Raw genomic sequence first — 18,303 nt, 5'->3', positions numbered from 1 at the left:
AAGTCCTTGCCATCTGTTCTTACTGTGAGAGTCGTGGGGGTTGGCAGTGCCAAGTCAGGCATGAGGTCTATCCATGTGAGGTCAGACACACACGCAACACACACTTCTTATACCTCAACCTGTTCTGTCTGAGAAACCAACATATAAACTAGCACCTGCTGCCCGCTTTCTTTAAAGAGAGAGACCTCTTCTACAGAGAAAGGTGAGGAAACAGGAACCATTTATTGTATTAAGTGACTTGAGGAAATCACCAGCAGTTGAGAAAAATAATTGAACACAATGAGAGAGATGTTCTCTCAGTCAATTAACACACGTTTACAAATAAGACATAATAACAACCACAAAGGAAAGGAAAGGAAAAGGCACAGACAGTACAAAGGAGAAGAATCAGGTCAAAAAATTGTTGATTCATTCAGCCCTTCACAATGACTATTAATACTGACATTATACACAGAGGCGATTCTAGAGTCTGTAGTGGCCCTAAGCAAAATTTCCCAGGGAGCCCTTCCAACCAGTGTTCATCACCATTGTGTTACAAATAATCTGACACCAATGAAAAATGTATGAGTTCAAAATGTTTTTGTTTTTTTTAAATGAATGAAATAACATGGAAAAACCTTTATAATTAAAAAATTACATGAAAATATAAATGCAAAGAATAAAATACTGTAAATAGGTTTTAAAAAACTATATAAACATAGTAAAAAAAAAAACATTACACTGTAAAGAACCCACATTATAAAACAATATAAATATATAGAACAATAAAATACTGTAAATAACTGAAAAAAAACATATATAAACTGAGTAAAATTGAATTGTTTAACGCATTATTTTCTCTATACTGTTATACGGTTATGAAAGCATTTATCTAAATCCATAGTGTGACATGTAGGTTGTCAATTTTGCATAATGGATATTGGGTATGGATAGGAAAAATACACTGGATACAAAAGAAAGCAATACAAGAAAATAATGCACATGAAGTCTTGATGATCACTCAAAGCTGCTTCATGCTGCAGTTTTGTCATTCACCCATTCACACAGCACATCTATGGCTATCTATCACACATATTTCATACCCATTCAAATAGCCATCAGGAACAGCATGGGGTTACGTGTCTTGCCCAAGGACACATCGTAATGTAGACTAGCGGAGCTTTCCTGCTCTACTGCTGAGCTGCAATTCATTTCAAGGTATTTGCAGTGGATGAAACAAGGTTTATTACTTGTGTCTCTGCACTTGCACTTTCCAATATGACCAACAGAGGCCGACAGAGGCTTGTTGCGTGAATGCGGTGAAGTCTGCCATCTCCGATTGCCTTTTATATCTTGATTATAACCATATGACCTATACAGTGTCAGATTCCCAACCGTGGCTACGATCTGGAACTTTGAAACTTCAGAGTCAGCGACTTCAAAGTCAGTAAAGGTGTGACATCATCATGATCTTTTTTTTTTTACACCCTTGAGATTAATGAGGAAAAAAGAAGGAGGATGTAATGTAAAATATTATGTAATGCTATCTGTCATAAAACACCAAGAACAACGACAGCACAGCCACAGATAGAGAGCACACCACGTGTCAGAACTGCATGTTTGCAGGTTCCTGATAGCGTCCGACATGGCTTTCAATTCACCACACAAAAAACATCCGAGCAGAATTTATGCTCTCTCCGGTTACTCCATCTCTGTGGAGAACGTCTTCGGATCTCCACCTGAAAACGGTTTCCCCAACGATGAAACCATTACGTTTGACTGCTGCGTTGTCACAGCAACTCCGTCGGCTGAAAAAAAACGAAGTCCACGAAGGGAAGCCACTGCTCTAAATCATACCAGCCAGAAAACGGCACCAACCAAAACCGACAAAGCCCCAGCGGTCTCAAAAGACAGCGGCGCTCAAACAGATCCTAATCTTGGAGAAATGAGTGTTGCTAAAATAATCCCAGGTGTTGAGTCCCAGACTAATACGTTTCGGAGCACACCAGCAATCTTCATACCTCCTAAAATTGGCAAAGATATTTCAATACAGATAGAGCAGGGGGATTTGTTTGACTTTGACAGGGAGGTGCCACCACTGGTAGAGATAATGGTGGACAAGGTGATAGAGCAGTCTGTGCTAGAGGTGAAGGAGGAAGACGAGCTGGCCCGTCTGGCTGCACAGCAGAAGGCCTTCCAAGAGCTCCGGAATAGTGAGCTGGCAGAGGTGCAGCGACTTAAGGAGCTGGTGAGACGCCACAGAGAGGAAAAAGAACGCAGAATAGCAGAGCAGAAGGAGGCACAGCTGAAAGAAAGACGGACTGCAGAGAAAATTGCTGCCCGGGCGTATACTAAAGAGCACTTGGCTGATCTGTACCCTGCAGTCTTCACCTCGTTCTCAAGCAGAGGCTTCTTCGATGATCCTGTGGTGAGAGATATTGAGACTCACTTCCTGCCGTGGCTCATGGCTGAGGTTTACGACAAATTGGAGAAGAAGAACTCGACAAGAAAGCTGCTGGACACCATTGTGCACAATCTCGTCCAGATGAGACACGACAGGCTGAAGGAGCAGATTGTGTGTGACATGTAGCACAGAGAGATTTTTTTTAGAAAATAAATATATTGTAAACCAACGCACTTTGCCATATATATTAACAGCCAATGTGGATTTTTTTTTGTGATTTACTGCTAAATTAAAATTAATGTAATAGAACTATTATTATTGACTGCCTCTGAAGCAATCGTCTATTATTCAGGGTGTCTTGTTTTTGCTGATTAAAATATGGTCTGGACAAAGGAAAGACAACTCGAAGCAAAAGTCTGAAGTGTGTGGTTGTCATGCAGAAAACCCTCTACCCCTAGAAAATAAAGATGTGGTGTTCTTGTATAAGAGAAAAATTATAGACGGAGGCAGTGTGCATCTGTCTCGTGGTGAATCACCTGTAGCAACCTGATTATTTCCCCTCCGAGTCACGACGACAAGGTCGATCAAACTCCAGTAAGAGTGCAGTGACAGCAGGATAAACCTCCGTCACACTGCACAAATGGATCAAGAGTAGTTTGAGATACACGGGTATGAGTTCAAGGTGTTGACTTGACCTCCCTTATTAGTTATTAGATAGTTATTAAACCCCTTCTCAAAAAAGCGACCATTGACCCAGATGTTTTGCTGATAACCAAAAAAAGACAGTTCAATTATGTGAATATTTGCACATTAATGGCCTGTTTGAAGGCCATTAATGTCACTGATGCTATTAATGGACGAATGCTAACCACTCTTGTCCTGTGAGATCTTAGTGCTGCATTCGATACCTTTGATCACAATATTCTATTGCATTTGCAGAGACACAGGTACTGCTCTCTTTAAAGTATACTTTATCTGATAGATTCCAGTTTTCTCATGTAAATGATAATGCCTCATTACAAACAAAAGTTAATTGTGGAGTTCCACAGGGCTCTATGTTCGGGCCTTATATAGTATATGCTTCCTTTAGGGAACATTATTAGAAAACACATACCTACACTTTCATTGTTATGCAGATGACACACAGTTGCATTTATCAATGAGGCCGGATGAAATACATCAGGTTGTCCAACTCCAGGAATGTCTCAGAGACATTAAGTCCTAGATGACCTGTAACTTTCCACTTTTAAACTCAGAAAAAAACTGCGGTCATTATACTCTGCCCTAAACACCTTAGAGAAAAACTCTCTGACCACACTGTCACTTTAGATGACATCACCATCCAGTTCCACTTGTGAGGTACCTTTGAGTTATTTTTGACCAGGACATGTCATTTGACTCACACATAAAGCTAATTTCCAGAACAGCCCTCTTCCACCTGCGGAACATGAAAATTAGAAACATTTTGTCCTCAAAGGACGCTGAAAAACTAGTTCATGCTTTTGTTACATCGAGATTAGATTACTGTAACTCCTTATTATCAGGATGTTCCAACAAGTCTGTGAAAACCCTTCAGTTGATTCAAAATGCTGCAGCACGACAGGAACTAGAAAGAGAGAACATATCACTCTAGTGTTAGCTTCTCTACGCTGGCTCTCCGTACAGTTTAGAATTCAATTTAAAATCCTCCTCCTCCTCACCTACAAAGCACTTAATGGTCAGGCCCCTTCATACCTGAAAGACCTAGTTTTACCTTATCACCCTAACAGATCACTTTGGTCCCAAAATACAGGCTTACTTGTGGTTCCCAGAGTCTGTAAGAGCAGAATGGGAGGCAGAGCCTTCAGTTACCAGGTTCCTCTCCTGTGGAACCAGCTCCCAATGACAGTTCGGGAGGCGGATATCTCTGTATTTAAAGGTACTTAAAACCTTCCTTTTTTGATAAAGCTAATAGTTAACCCTTGTTCTTTCTCTCTCTAGTTTGTGTCTTTCCTTCCTTTCCTCTCTCTCTCTCTGTGTTCTCACCTTGCAGGTTGCAGGATCCAGATCCAGTTCAGAGGCTACTACTACTACTATTATTATCATGCTATAATTAAAAGTCAATATCAGTATAATTTTTATCAACAATCTCTGCTGCTGCTTATATAAATGACATTGTAGTTCTATAAACATGTCATCATTGACTCTCATAACTGTCCTGTATAAATTTATAATGTGACACAGTTGTTGTATATCTGCTCCTGGTCTCTTTTTCTGTCTCTACCTCATCTCCCTCTTGTCCTTTTTGTCAGCCATTTTTCCCTTTCACCTCAACCGGTCGAGGCAGATGCTGCACATCTTTGAGTGTGGTTCTGTCAGAGATTTCTTCTTCTGATAAAAGGGAGTTTTTCCCTCTGCACTGATGCCTAGTGCTTGATCATTGAGTGAATTGTTGGGTTTCTCTGCTCTCCATGATGTTGTCCATGTACAGTGCCTTGAGATGCTATACAAATAAAATTGAATTGAATTGAATTGTTACTCAATCCTGATCCCCAGGATCCACTGCCCTGCATGTTTTCAGATGTTTCCCTGCTCCAACACATCTGATTCAAATAAATGGGTTGTTACTAGGCTCCTGCAGAGCCTGTTGATGAGCTGACTATTTGAATCAGGTGTGCTGGAGCAGGGAAACGTGTAAAACATGCACAGCAGTGTGTCCCAAGGACCAGGGATGTGCTAGGCAAACAAGTCTGATCCATGGAGGGCAAACTTTTGTATTACACTGTCATGTCAATCCACAACGATATCAATTTTCATGTGAGCAAGTCATTTGAGTATCACCTGTGTGTGTCACCTGCCAACGTGAGGATCCAGACATTCTAATCCAGTCAATTTCCTAAAACTAAATACAAACTGAAGCCCACTTTGTCAACAACACTAGAGATATCTTAGGAATTAAACACAGCGACACACACACACACACACACACACACACACAGAGATACTGTATTCTCATATCATACACTGCACAGTCGTGATAGATTCAGAGCACTGCCATCAACAGTTTTCATGTAAGGCTTTATGTGGCACATGTCACGATCCTTCACTCCACTCCTTGTTTTGACTCTCTCCTTGGCACTGGCTGATTGCACACACCTGTGTTTGATCACCACCAATTACCAACTGCATAAAGACCTCCGTTGTTCAGCTGCTCAGTGCCGGATTTCTTCTACCAGCAAAGGCAAAACAGCAGTTCTATTACAACACGTAGTGTAAATGCCAAATAAATGTTATTTATTTAGTGTATTATTTAGCAAAACTCCAGCCCGAGTGAGACAAACTGGTGTTTAGAGTGTTGTATTTTGAAGGGCCAGTGTTTCCAGGTGAACAGAGTGAGCTTTAAATGATGTGGTTTGTGTTCAGGGATCTGCAAAACTGTGATTTAGAAAGATATTTGAAAATGAGACCAAGGGAGCTGTGCTCAGTAATGAGCAGTCTGGAATCGTGCTGTTAATACATATTTCGTATTTTTTGTGTATATGTGGACACGTGTTTTGCCTTTCTATGTCCTGGCGTCTCGTTTGGACGCTCGTCCACATCAGCTCTTTTCTCTGATTACACAAAAGCTCGGCCAAATGGTTAAAAGGTCCAGGAAGCACATTCACCCTCGTCAAATGTAACTGCTCCCACGATCCAATTATCTTTGCCCTTCTGTGCCACCCACCTGTTTTATCCATCAAGCTGCACTATCTCTTCCCATCAATGATCCTCCTCCACCACACTCTCTGCTCTCATTTTCTTCACTTTTTACACCAAGGTTTGAAAACCTCATCACTTTGCACCGACTTTCTACTCTTTATTTTATTCTCTGTCTGTGACAGAGAGGAAGTTGACGCATTCCAAGATGAAACACACAAATGACCCTGAAGCCAAACGCATGAATATTTTCACAAAAGCTAATTTTTTATACGTCAAATTTGCAGATGAAACAAATGACAAAATACTTTAAGGCATGTCTGAAATGAAGCGCAGAAAACCATCGTTCTCTCTTTTCCTGCCTTTTTTATGGCCCTCCGTGCCACTCAAGAGAGCAAGTCATTTGAGACGTGGAATGGCCGTCATAATGTGCAGAAGGAATTCTCTAATAATCATACTTTCTGTACCAGCAGAGGAGAAGATACTGAATGGTGATAAATATCCACTCTTTTATACGAAATAGGAGAATCTGCATTTCAGCCTCCCGGCGACGTGCCAGGGACAAAACTGCCTGAGATTCTCCACTAACTCCAAGTTCTAAAACATTTTACAGATTTCCCTACGGTGTAGACTGTATAATCTTTTCGCTTTCTCTCTCTCTATATATAATATATAGAGAGAGAGAAAGCGATTATGTGTCGTTATGTATATGTATGCGATATTATGTGTGTATGTGTGTGTGTTTTGTTACCCCTCTAGAACCTTCTCTGGTATTCATACTGGACCAGTAAGACCATTTCTGAGGCCTTATGTTTAGAGATAAATGCCCCCCCCCCCCATTTATTTATATTAATTATTGATTTTAGGGAAGAAAGCATTATATACACTATCATTTTCAATTACTACTGACTTGACAAGTGGGTGGATAAAGACAAACTTGAAAAGGTGCCATATGTAAGAATGTGGCCAAAAACAGTTACTACATTCAAATATAAAATACAGAGGTCTTTTAGGTTTTGTTTTCTGACGTAACTGGCAACCCGTGGTTGCTCGGCAGCTGAGACTCTACTGACTGCAATGATTGGTAGACGGCGGTAGGTGGCGCCACATGCCAAAACATGATTTCAAAACATAAACATGATTTGCAGTCTGCAAAAGATTTTTTTTTATTGCAAATATTTTGGCTGTACTGTTGTTGTTGGTGAGTTCAGTTTGTTATATGAACATAATTCCTGAGTCTGTGACATATTAGGAGGATTTTATGGCCAGTTGCTTTAGATTTATTACATAATGCACCTTTAATTAAAAAAAAAACTTTAATCTCTCCCTCTCTACTCTACTCTCTGCTCCTTAGTTCCTCGTCCCTTTCTGCAGAAGCAACTCCATTATGCCCATATCCCATCCACGCTGTGGATGAAGCTGACGGAGAGGGCTGAAATGTGATACTTTAATGGTCATTGACAGAGGAACTTTCCACATAAACCCAAACACACAGTTGCACAGAATAGCTCTGAGACGATTGTGACGCGGGCTTTCATTTGGACGACGAGCTCTCAAAGACCACAGCATTGTTCATTGCAAACAAACAAGTATTCACTGCTTCAATCATCGTGTTTGAATACCGGTTTCTAGAATTAGAGGAGTAGTGCAACTAACCGTTCACAGCGTCACAAAGCAACATCAGGGTTTACCTCTAGGGCACGATGAATATCTGTTGTCATGGAAACCATTTCCAATAATAATTTTGTAGTTGAGTAATTTCCTTGGGCGACCGACCTACAAAGAGACCGAGTGACCCTTGAGTTACACTGTGTCCTTTGTGCTTTTAAAACCAATGAAACTCATTAGGAGCCAAAAGCAACAGCAAGGTTCAAGGCAGATTTCGGAGGATTGCGATCAATGATTGAAAGAAAAAAATTTGTCTTGCAGATCTGTAATGTCACACATGACGCAAGAACAATTAATAACACGGCATGAGGAGGACGCTTTACAGGTCACCCCAAAATGCAATCAATCACTGCAAAGACAGAGAAATACTTCCACAGTCTACTTGACCTTGTTTTAATTTCTTCATTAAACTTAAGTATGGACAGATGCATAGAAGCCTGTTTTTATCTGATCCTATTAAATCATGGGACACTATGTCCTTGGTTCGACAGTCATAGTTCATATTCAGAATTTTAAAGCTCCGGTGCAGACAAAATATCGCCCCCTTCTGGACTTCTGAGTAATTACACTGTAGAGTACAAACCTAATTATCCATCACCCCGCGTCTCCCCCACTCTCTCCAGAGAGAGAAAGAGAGAGAATGCAAGACATTATATTTTTGTTTCTACAGTACTATAGAAAGGTTATGTGTTGTTTATGTGTCCTTTAACTTTTTTTTGTTTATTTTAACCATAAAAGGGGCAGAAAATGTCCTATGCTTTTGCAAATTTTTCCAGAATAAAGTTCAGTATCTGGTAGTTATTTACAATTTGCTGCATGTTAAAATAGTGTATTAACAATTTTAAATAAAGAAAAACAGAAAGTTTTATTGAGAAAGAACACTGTAGGTACACACGAACACCAGATTTTGCTCAAGTTTAAATTTGAAGCATAACACATATTTAAAAAAACATTTGTGTTAAAGGGATTATTAGTGATGATTCCCACAATAAAGGGATAGTGTGTATGTTAATAGATGCCTGAAAGATTGGCTGCCACACTTGTGACAGCTCTACTGCAAACCTCTTAAAAATAGGCTCCATGTAAGGAGTGTTTTATATAACAATGACAATACTGGCTTTACTGACAATCACAAAAGGAATTTAATTTGTAGGCAACTATGTTGAATTTTTGGGGGGTTTGGTCTGTTGCGCCACCTATTGCCATCCACCCAATAATGCAGCTAGAGGCACTTCAACAATCAAGCCTTTGTACCCTATTAAAAGCATGTAGAGCAGAGGAAAAAAAGAACGAGGGACTGCGTTAAAATAGAAAAAGCAGAGAGGAAGTGGAGCATGCACTTCACTTCCTGTTTTATTTTGGTGATGGGTTTCCACTGTCTGTGCTCACTGTTGATTAGTAATCACTTGCACATAACGTTCATTACCACTGCCCCTTTAAAAGTTCCTTCTTCCCTTGTTAGTCGTCAGTCCGTTATTCATGATTGTTCAAAGATGACCTATTCCTTGATCCATGTGCTCGTAGCTCGTCATTCCCTCGTTTATGGGATTCTCTCAGCAAGTGTAGATTTGTTTTCAGGTTTTTTGACACAGCTAAGCTGTCATTTTATTTTCTGAGTTATTGAGTTTTTGTTGAAGCAAATAAACTTTTTGAAACCTGCTCCAAGTCTCACGCATTCGAGTCCAAGACCTTGAATCCGGTCGTAACATCTTTCCCTCTCAGACACTTTATATCCTCTATATTTAACATAATGTTTTTACAGACTGTTAGTTTTCCCTTGTCGTTTCCTCTCCTCATTATGTGCTAATTCTCTGGTGCTGTTCTCGAGCAGACTCCTCCTGCTGCTGACGCGCTAAAAATAAACCAAATAGGTTCAATGTCGAAAAGCATAAAACAGATGGTTGGGGCAGATATGTTTGTGTATAAGTGTTTGTGCAACATGTTGATCGCAGTCACCGTGCTAAATGATAAAGGCCGCTGTCACCTATATCACCTTTAAATCAAACACCAACACCTTTAGCAATTTCTTGGAGTTTGTGCGCCGACATCTTCAAGAGTAATAATGATTCAGGCTGTGAGATTAGTATGTAACAGCGTATGTTTTTCAAATCAATCAAATGCAAATATAATAGTTAGTGGAAATGTGCCACAGTTTTTAGTGCAGTGGTTTGCATGTTCTCTCTCTGTGTGCGTGGGTTTTCTCCAGCTTCTCCGGCTTCCTCCCACAGTCCAAAACCATGCAATATGAGGATTAGGCAAATTGGTCACTCTAAATTAATCGTAGGCGTGAGAGTGAGAGTGAATGGTTGTTTATGTGGCCCTTTGATGGACTGGCGACCTGTCCGGGGTGTACCCCGCCTATCGCCCTATGTCAGCTGAGATTGGCACAGCGACCCTCCTGTGGAGGATAAAGTGGTAGAAAAAAGATGGGTGGATAGTGAAACTGTCACAAGGGGTTTAGTTCAATAACATATTCCAGTCATAAAAATCATGATGTTCCACAACCTTTTAGAGTTATTGGCTTTAAAGGCTTCTCTGTTGAGCTTTAGAATCCTTGATTAAAAAAGTAGCTTTTTGCACACAAAATGATTACTATTGGAATAACTGATTGGACAAGCTGAAAGGTTTTTTTGTTCTAGTGTTTCCAGAAAGTCTGCAAATGATCTTGTAACCGGCATTGTAAACTCAGTCTGGGTTTTCTTATTGGCTTAGGGCATAATGCAGTTAAATACTATTGACTATGGTTTATAAATAAAACCCAACTGAGCCTAAGTGCCTTCCTCTTTGCCTTTCATGTCTGTGAACAGTGCATTTATATGTGGCACTCTGAATAGCCTGTTCTGACTTCTGAGTAACACACACAAGAAGGAAGGGGGATAAAAACCGTCTATAATTATTCAGGCATGTACAGTGTATGGATTTAAAATTAAGTGCTTATTACCATAATATTCATCCTTTCTGACTGCTCCACTTGTGGAAAAAACTCTGATGACAAACTGTGTACTGTGTATTTTCATGATTCTTTATATACAAAAACAATATACATGTTTTGACAGTTTACATGTAACAGTAGCAGTTTTTTGGGGGTGGATATACAGCATGACGTCATCCTACAGGTTCAAAGACCGACACACAGTAAAGGTATTTGGAGTCCATGTGAAATATCCAGCCCCAGGTCTTTGCTGCTTTGAGCATTGCGCTGCCCTTATGTGGGGGACAGAAAAAAAAGAAAGAAAAGGAAATGCTCCTGATACCTTACTGAGCATTTGGGAGGAAATAAAAAATGCATGAGGCATTCTCAAATGTAAACATTGTCTTGAAATTGCGAAAGCCTCTGCAGCTGCAAATTAAAAAAAGTCGAAGCCACAAAAGTTTCAAAGTGGACGTGAGTGTTTTAAAAATCACTCTAAAATTACTGAATGTTTGGTACTTTAATGTCACACTGAATATTTTAGGTGGGGAATAAGCACTCGCATTATAAATAAATATCTATATGTTTGAATCACTTACACAAATTGGATTTCTAATGCTTCTTGGTAGGTAAATGTCAAGATTTCACACGTTTAAGCAGCACATCTGTCGCCATTATCACATCTAAGGACATTTGAAACTGTGATTTGATAACACGGTGTGAAATGGCTGTAATGAAGTACAATTAATGCATATCATTCTCCACATAGTTGTTAACCCTTCGTACGGGGCTGAGAAATGCATTAATAAACACTTCAAATGTCTTCATATCTGTTTATGCCTGCTTCTAAGTACTACACACTGTACACAGACTTTAAAATAAAGCAGTTCTGCATCACCTGATTCAATTTATAGTCTTTTAAAAAGCAGTTCATGTTTACCGAGGTATTACTGCATCAAGCTGTGAGCACCTTTTAAGACTTTCGATTTGTTTTGTTTTTTTGTGAAATAAGAGCCTTCTGGTCTTGCTGCTCTGGCTCATTTATATAAAATCTAATTCCACATGGACTCATGTTTCCCTTTATGACAAAACGCACCTGGATTATACAAGACCACTGTCTTGATACTCTAGAATGTTTGAGATTGTTTAATCTCACTTGTGTCATTGTTTGAGCGAGGTAACACGCGGTAAATCTAAATTTGAGTGGATTACAAATCACTTTTTAAACAAGTCACTACCAGTGATGTCAGCTGCATTAAGGACAATGAATAATCAGATTTGTCACTGCCTCCAGGAACAGGCAGGTTTGATGATTAAAAAAAACAAAAAACAAAAGTAAAATCAGAGCTTCAAACTTTCACATCACTGTATAATATTGATAGTAAATTTCATTTCGATGTATGCACATGCTCCATATACATTCTGTACAAAATCAATATATAACAACATAAACATGGACACAAATGAATACTGTTGGTTGTTTTTCCATCACTGTACACCTTTTTTTTTTCATGTTGCAACCTCCACACAATCAAACACAGACAGAATAATTGTCCTTTTCAGTTACTCTTTGTAAGAACGACGAGCGTTGTGGAGGCAGGAAGTCTGTCCTGTCAATCGCTATCAAGAATCACCGTCTAGTCCCGGGAATGAAGAATTACTAATGTGGTCGTTTGAGTTACGTATGAAAATGCTTGGCAACAATAAGCACCCGTGTTTTATCTCTTCATCTACCAGCTTTTTTACATTTCTGATGTAAAAGGTTAAGTTTCTCCATCTATGCATTAATGTAGGGCTGCAACGTGTGAATATTTTCTGTTTTCATTGCTCCATTTGACAAAGAAATCATTAAAAGTGAAAGATATTGGTCATCATTTCAAAGTTTGGACACATTTTATCAACGTTTTATGAACCAAACAAAGACTCGATTAATGGAGAACATAATCGAAAGATTCATTGATTATGAAATTAATCGTTGGTTGCAGCTCTACGTTAATGATCGCCTTTTACATGGTACATTCAGTGGTGAAACGCAACAAAAAAAATAGCACAGCCAACAACATCCACCCAGCAAAAGACCAAGGTTCAATCAAATTACAGCTAAAATGAAATACTGAGGTTGAATCTAAGCACTGAATAACTCGCCACAAGAAGACACATGATTATTGTGTATCATCAGGAGCGCCCGAGTGATTAGATCGAGCTATAAACCGGAGCGATTTCCATTGCACTTCATTATTAAAGCCTCAGGTACCCACTGCTCCCTCGGCTTCAGCAGTTTAAAAGCTCAACACTTCATCAGTACAGGCTACAACTCTTATGATATAATGCCCTCTAGTGGCAATATACTTCAAATATGTCTTACAATTAACTGCAGTATTTCAGATTCAACCCCGAGAGCCACATCAAAGCAGAACAAACCTCTCTCCTCTATGACACAGGCACTGACAACGGCACACAACCAACCAATCGCTCCCATCTTCTGCTCTAAAGAGGGTGCCCATATGTGGTTATTTGGCAGTTTATGACAAAGAATACCGTGGCATGTACACAACCTGTACAGTACACTTGGGTCACATTCATTACAAGGCTATTTTCCCTCCCATTTTATTACAAGGCCTGAAGTGAACAAAAGAAAGGGAAAAGAAACACTTCATACCAGTATGCTCTCCACATCCACAGTCAATAAATAGTTCTACATACTGTTGTGACTATAGATATGTGTTTATATGTGTTTGTTTTTTTCCAGAGTCTGTGGATGACCAGCGCCTTAAGACAAACCTTTAACTATCATTATAGAGAAAGATGCGTCATGAGTTGATGTGTGGCTGTGTAGTGAGGGTCCAGATGGCCAGAGGGCTGCTGGGAAATGTGGTCCAGAGGGTTTGTGGCAGTGAAAGCGCCCTCAAGGTCGATGGAATCTGAAAATACACAGGATTTGATCATGAAATGATACAAGGCAGGGGAAATTAACGCAGTATCATATCATCTACTTTTGGGAAATATAAGACGCAGTAGAGCGTATATGAGAGATCTTCACAAAACAATAAAACTGATATACGTAATACACATCTTTAAGGTCAAATTCAAGCATTTTACAAGCATTTACAGCTGTGGTACCATGGAATTTACACGTTTAAAATGAAGGTCAGGAGTGGGTCAGTGTCACAGTTGATTGTTGTGTGGCGCATGCAACTAAAGAAAACCGATCACGCTCGCCGAAACGTTTTGAGGATTGTTAAGACTTTTTATCTGATCTACAGTTCGGCACTGTTAGGCTTGATTCTTGTGTCGGCACTCTGACCAATCAGTGGCCAGCAGTCTGGCGACATCATGCATATTTTCGCCTCAGCTCGCTTGGAACCTCACCAGAGCAGGTACTAAAAAAAGCGCCTGGTACCAGGTACTATGCTAGTGGTAACACAACTTAACCGTTTCCGAGGCGAGGAGGTGGAAACACCATTAGAATCAAGATACACCAGTGAGAGTTGCTTTACATTGTTAATATGGACTTGAAAACTCATGTGAACAGTAAATAATGCAAACTGAAACGTGTGATTAACAATTGAACTTTGGGGATTCATTGAAATGAAGAAACATCTATATTTTGACAGCCTTAATATGAAAAATTATGACTTTACATTATAAAATGACATTGAAAGAGATGGTGTTATGTTATAAGCAATGTGTATTCTGTAATTGCAGAAAAATAAATAAGGAAAACAGTATTATAATTTCTCCCTGTTATAGGTTAACTTCTCAGTCATGTAGCTGTTTGTTGTGAAAGAAATAAAGTTGCAACTTCAAGCACTTTCAAGGATTTCAAGCACTGGACACGACCTGAAGACTCACAGTAAATCAGTAAAACAACTTCTGAGAATTATTTAATATTAATAAGTGAGCTTTATACTTTCATATTGTGTGGATAAAAAAATAAATACTGTATTATAATGGAAAAGCAGAGAAGGCTTTTACAGACATATTCTCTTAGAGATCTGAACAGTAGTATCATATAAAACCATGTCGCACAGATCTAATAACACAGACATCGAGAGAGAACCTGAACTTTATTGGCAATCAATCCCAAAGGATAATAAACTGTAGTCTGTAGTCGACCTGCGTGTGTGTATATCATGACTTTAATGTGGTTAGCGGAAAAGGCTTCAGGGGACCGGAATAATATAAATATTGATCACAGGGAGCTAATAACCAGCAGGATTTACAGGGGTAAATTACTAATGAAGTGCAAGCTATCATCAGAGTCGGGAACAAAAAATCGACCGCTGAGTACCTGGTGAACTGTTTGCTGTCTTCATGAACCTCCATCTCTCGGCTCTTAAACTCGTTCAGCTCCTTGCGAATAGCAGCCTGAGGGGCAGAGAGGACACACACACACACACACACACACACACACACACACACACACACACACACACACACACACACACACACACACACACACACACACAATCACACATCAAATAAAGGCTAATACTGGGGTTGTCTGTCCAAAATTTGATAAGGGATGGCATAAAACCAAGCAAACATTTGTATCGTTAGGAAAGGTTTATGTTAGTTTGTCACTTATTTTTATATCATAATATATGGGATGGAATTAGAGGATACTGAAACTCAGGACCATGAGTATTGAATGTGACTGATCAGAGAACTATTTTTTTGGCATGAGCTCCTGTCCATTTGCCTGATCATACAGATGGTAGTTAAACTCTATGAGAGGAGTCATGTTTAGGGTTTAGGACAGGGGTCTGCAACCTTTAGAATGAAAAGAGACATTTTTGTCCCCTCTGCACCCAAATAAAATTCATCTGGAGCATTAATTATCTTCATTTTAAGGATCCTTAAAATGAAGATAATTAATGCTCCAATTAATGCTCCAGACATAAAATGTACAGTTTTTTTTATATATATACATATATAGCCTACTACATTTAAAGAACTACAGTTTGTTGATACAAGTTGATACGTGATATGTAGTTTATGTCTGAGAAAACCTGCCTAGTGTAAGTACATGGATCTAAAGATGGACAGGACTCCAAATGTGAACTTCTTCATGTACACATTACTTTAATGGCTTTCAGGGGAGGTTTTTCTGTTGGATGTGACAGAGAAAATATCAAAAAACTTTTATTTATGCCTTTATCTGGACAAAAAAGTGTGCTTTCTTCAAAGCTACAAGGAGCCGCTGAAGAGCCACATGAGGTTCTCAAGCCACAGGTTGCAGGCCCCTGGTTTATGGTGATGGAGATTTTAGTGTGATTTTTGTGCACTTCCACACATCAACAGCAGAGGGAGCACCGGACACAGAAATAGCTTTTTTCTCCTTCTGTGAGAAGGTTCTATAACAGATTAAAAAAGACCTTGTACTTTGAAAACAAAAAAGTTATTCTTCCAGTGAGTGTATTATTCCAATGTGTCCAAAAACATACTATACATCATAAATCCTATACTTTTTTGTTTAGTTTAACTGCTTAAGACCAGAAAATACAAACCATTATTTTGCAGTTGAAGATAATATTAAGCTTTCACAATTCAATGAAGTTGTCAAGTCCTGGAAAAAATGTAACACTGTGACCTTATCACCAAACATCAGTTTCACTGATGCTATTAATGGCTGAATGCTAACCACTCTCTGCATCAGTGGAGACGATCAACATTCATGTGTGTTCAAATGCTGACATCATGCTTTGTTTGGGTATCCAGCTGTGTTTCATCAATTAAACACCTCAACTTCACTCGTATTTTATGTATAAAATATGCACCAGCCACTGTAATATTGAGCTTGTTAACTGCAGTACCTTGTCAGCAGGAGTCAGGCGTGTCCAGGGTTTGTCTGCTCGCCGGTCATAATCCTTGGCATCTGTTACTTCCACGTACTCGTTGAAACGCAGGATCCTTCGAGCAATGAGCTCTGCCACTGTAGGCCTCACACTCAACTACACACAAGCACCAAGAAAAAGACATATCAGACAGACTTCAGTGTTTTATTTATTTATTTATTTTTTAAGCTATAGCATATAATTGAAAATATAATTTATGCATGCTTAATTTTTACTGCTGTGCCCTGACTTTAATTAAAACACATGCAGGAAACTGATCTTATTTCCTAGTTCCATTCATGTCCACTAGATGGCTCAGTTCACCAAACATGGCATCATTATTTCCCCCCCAATAAGACTTCATAAGATGAAACTTAACATTTTAGCAGCTAAATATAGACTCCGTCTTCGCTCTTAAATGTGTGTGTGAGTGCGTTTAGTGTTTGCAGTACCTTTCTGGAGAGTCTCCTTTTAATCTCTTGCTTGGCTTCGTGCTCCTCTACTTCATTTTTCTCTGCAAGAAATGAACCAGCTGAGTCACTTCACAACTACTGTGTCTGTAACAAGCTTATCCTTTTATCAATAACTGGGAAATGTGACTTGTTATAAAAAGCATGACCATGGCTGTAACACAGTATGACTATGACTGGATCATGTGAGTTAGCTCTGTAATTAAGACAATGTCTTCATAGACGTAAACTTTACATAGAGAGAGTAAATATGCATGTAAATAAACAATGTGACAATATACTGCAGAAGAGCCAAACATCTCACACTGACCCACTTGTTTTTCAGGTTTAAAGGAAAACACAATTTTATAAAAATAACTCAGTGGATTTGATGTTTGCAATTGGAATTGCGCGACAGATTGCTTCACCAAATATCACAGAGGATTTCACCGATTGTGTTGATTTAAAAGTTTGGTGCTTGGGCATGGAAGATCATGTTTTTAATTATGATCAAACATTTATTTACGGTTTTGTTGGTTGCCGATTGTTAAAACTCAGTCATCACATGACGAGAGAGAGAAAGATAAAGCAGCAGTGTTTGAGAGACCTGCAATCTGAATGCTTAAAGCGATTGCCGATAGCGACTTTAAAACAGTGAACCAAAGAGTCAAACCATTGTTTTATGCAAGTGTCACACCCGTTAAAACCTGGTCTAAAAGCACAAAAACAAGCTGCTGGAAGGGTTTTGGTGTAATTAGACACATAAACTGAGACAAGTACTGTTTGCTGTTCAGCTTACAGAGACTCTGGTGTGAGGACAGAAACAGAAACATCCATGCCTTCAGCTCTCTGAACAGAGAGATAATTAACCCTAACCCAAGGATAACAACCTCATTTGAACCTATTCTATTGTGATTAGTAAGAACTATATTTAACATAACTCTAACTAGTTAAATCTAAATCTCTAACTCATGTTCATGATTTATTTCTACAAAGTTCAACATATGGCAGAACGACCTTGATTTCAGGTGAATTACAAACATTATAGATATGACAACCTGAAAGCATAGTCATAATGTTGCTCCTCGGGCATGGCCCTGTGGACTGTTCCAAAGTCGAGGCTCAATCCAGAGAAGACCGAGCCTTTGCCGTCAGGGCTGCGCGACTTTTGAGCGGAGCTGCCTGAGGAGATGAGGCTCGCAGAAACAGTAGCATCTTTTAAATCTGTTCTTAAAACTACTTCTTGTAACTTTTACTTATTTTTACTGCTATATTTACTGATTTTATCCTGACCTTTATATTGACAGTTATTAACTAACACCTATACACCTTTTTATTAGTTGCTTTATTTACATTACCATTATTATCATACTTTTAATT

General features: G+C 39.1%; 1 protein-coding gene across 1 annotated transcript in view; it reads right to left on the bottom strand.

Annotated features, from left to right (window-relative positions):
- Positions 1 to 12,538: 12,538 nt before the first annotated feature.
- The window catches only part of phactr2 (phosphatase and actin regulator 2), a gene marked incomplete at its 5' end in the record, with an annotated part of 38,492 nt that continues 32,727 nt past the window's right edge, over positions 12,539 to 18,303 (bottom strand). Inside the window, 4 exons of the mRNA XM_083897538.1 lie at positions 12,539 to 13,558; positions 14,929 to 15,005; positions 16,454 to 16,591; positions 16,927 to 16,988. Coding sequence (XP_083753664.1) covers positions 13,543 to 13,558; positions 14,929 to 15,005; positions 16,454 to 16,591; positions 16,927 to 16,988 — 293 coding nt within the window. The 3' untranslated portion in view covers positions 12,539 to 13,542. The remainder of the gene's footprint in view (positions 13,559 to 14,928; positions 15,006 to 16,453; positions 16,592 to 16,926; positions 16,989 to 18,303) is intronic.

This window comes from Microchirus variegatus (genome assembly GCF_963457635.1).
Source record: "Microchirus variegatus genome assembly, chromosome: 11".
Classification (NCBI taxonomy): Eukaryota; Metazoa; Chordata; class Actinopteri; order Pleuronectiformes; family Soleidae; genus Microchirus; species Microchirus variegatus.
The sequence above is the reverse complement of the archived record's forward strand: the minus strand, read 5'-3'. Positions and strand labels throughout refer to the sequence as shown.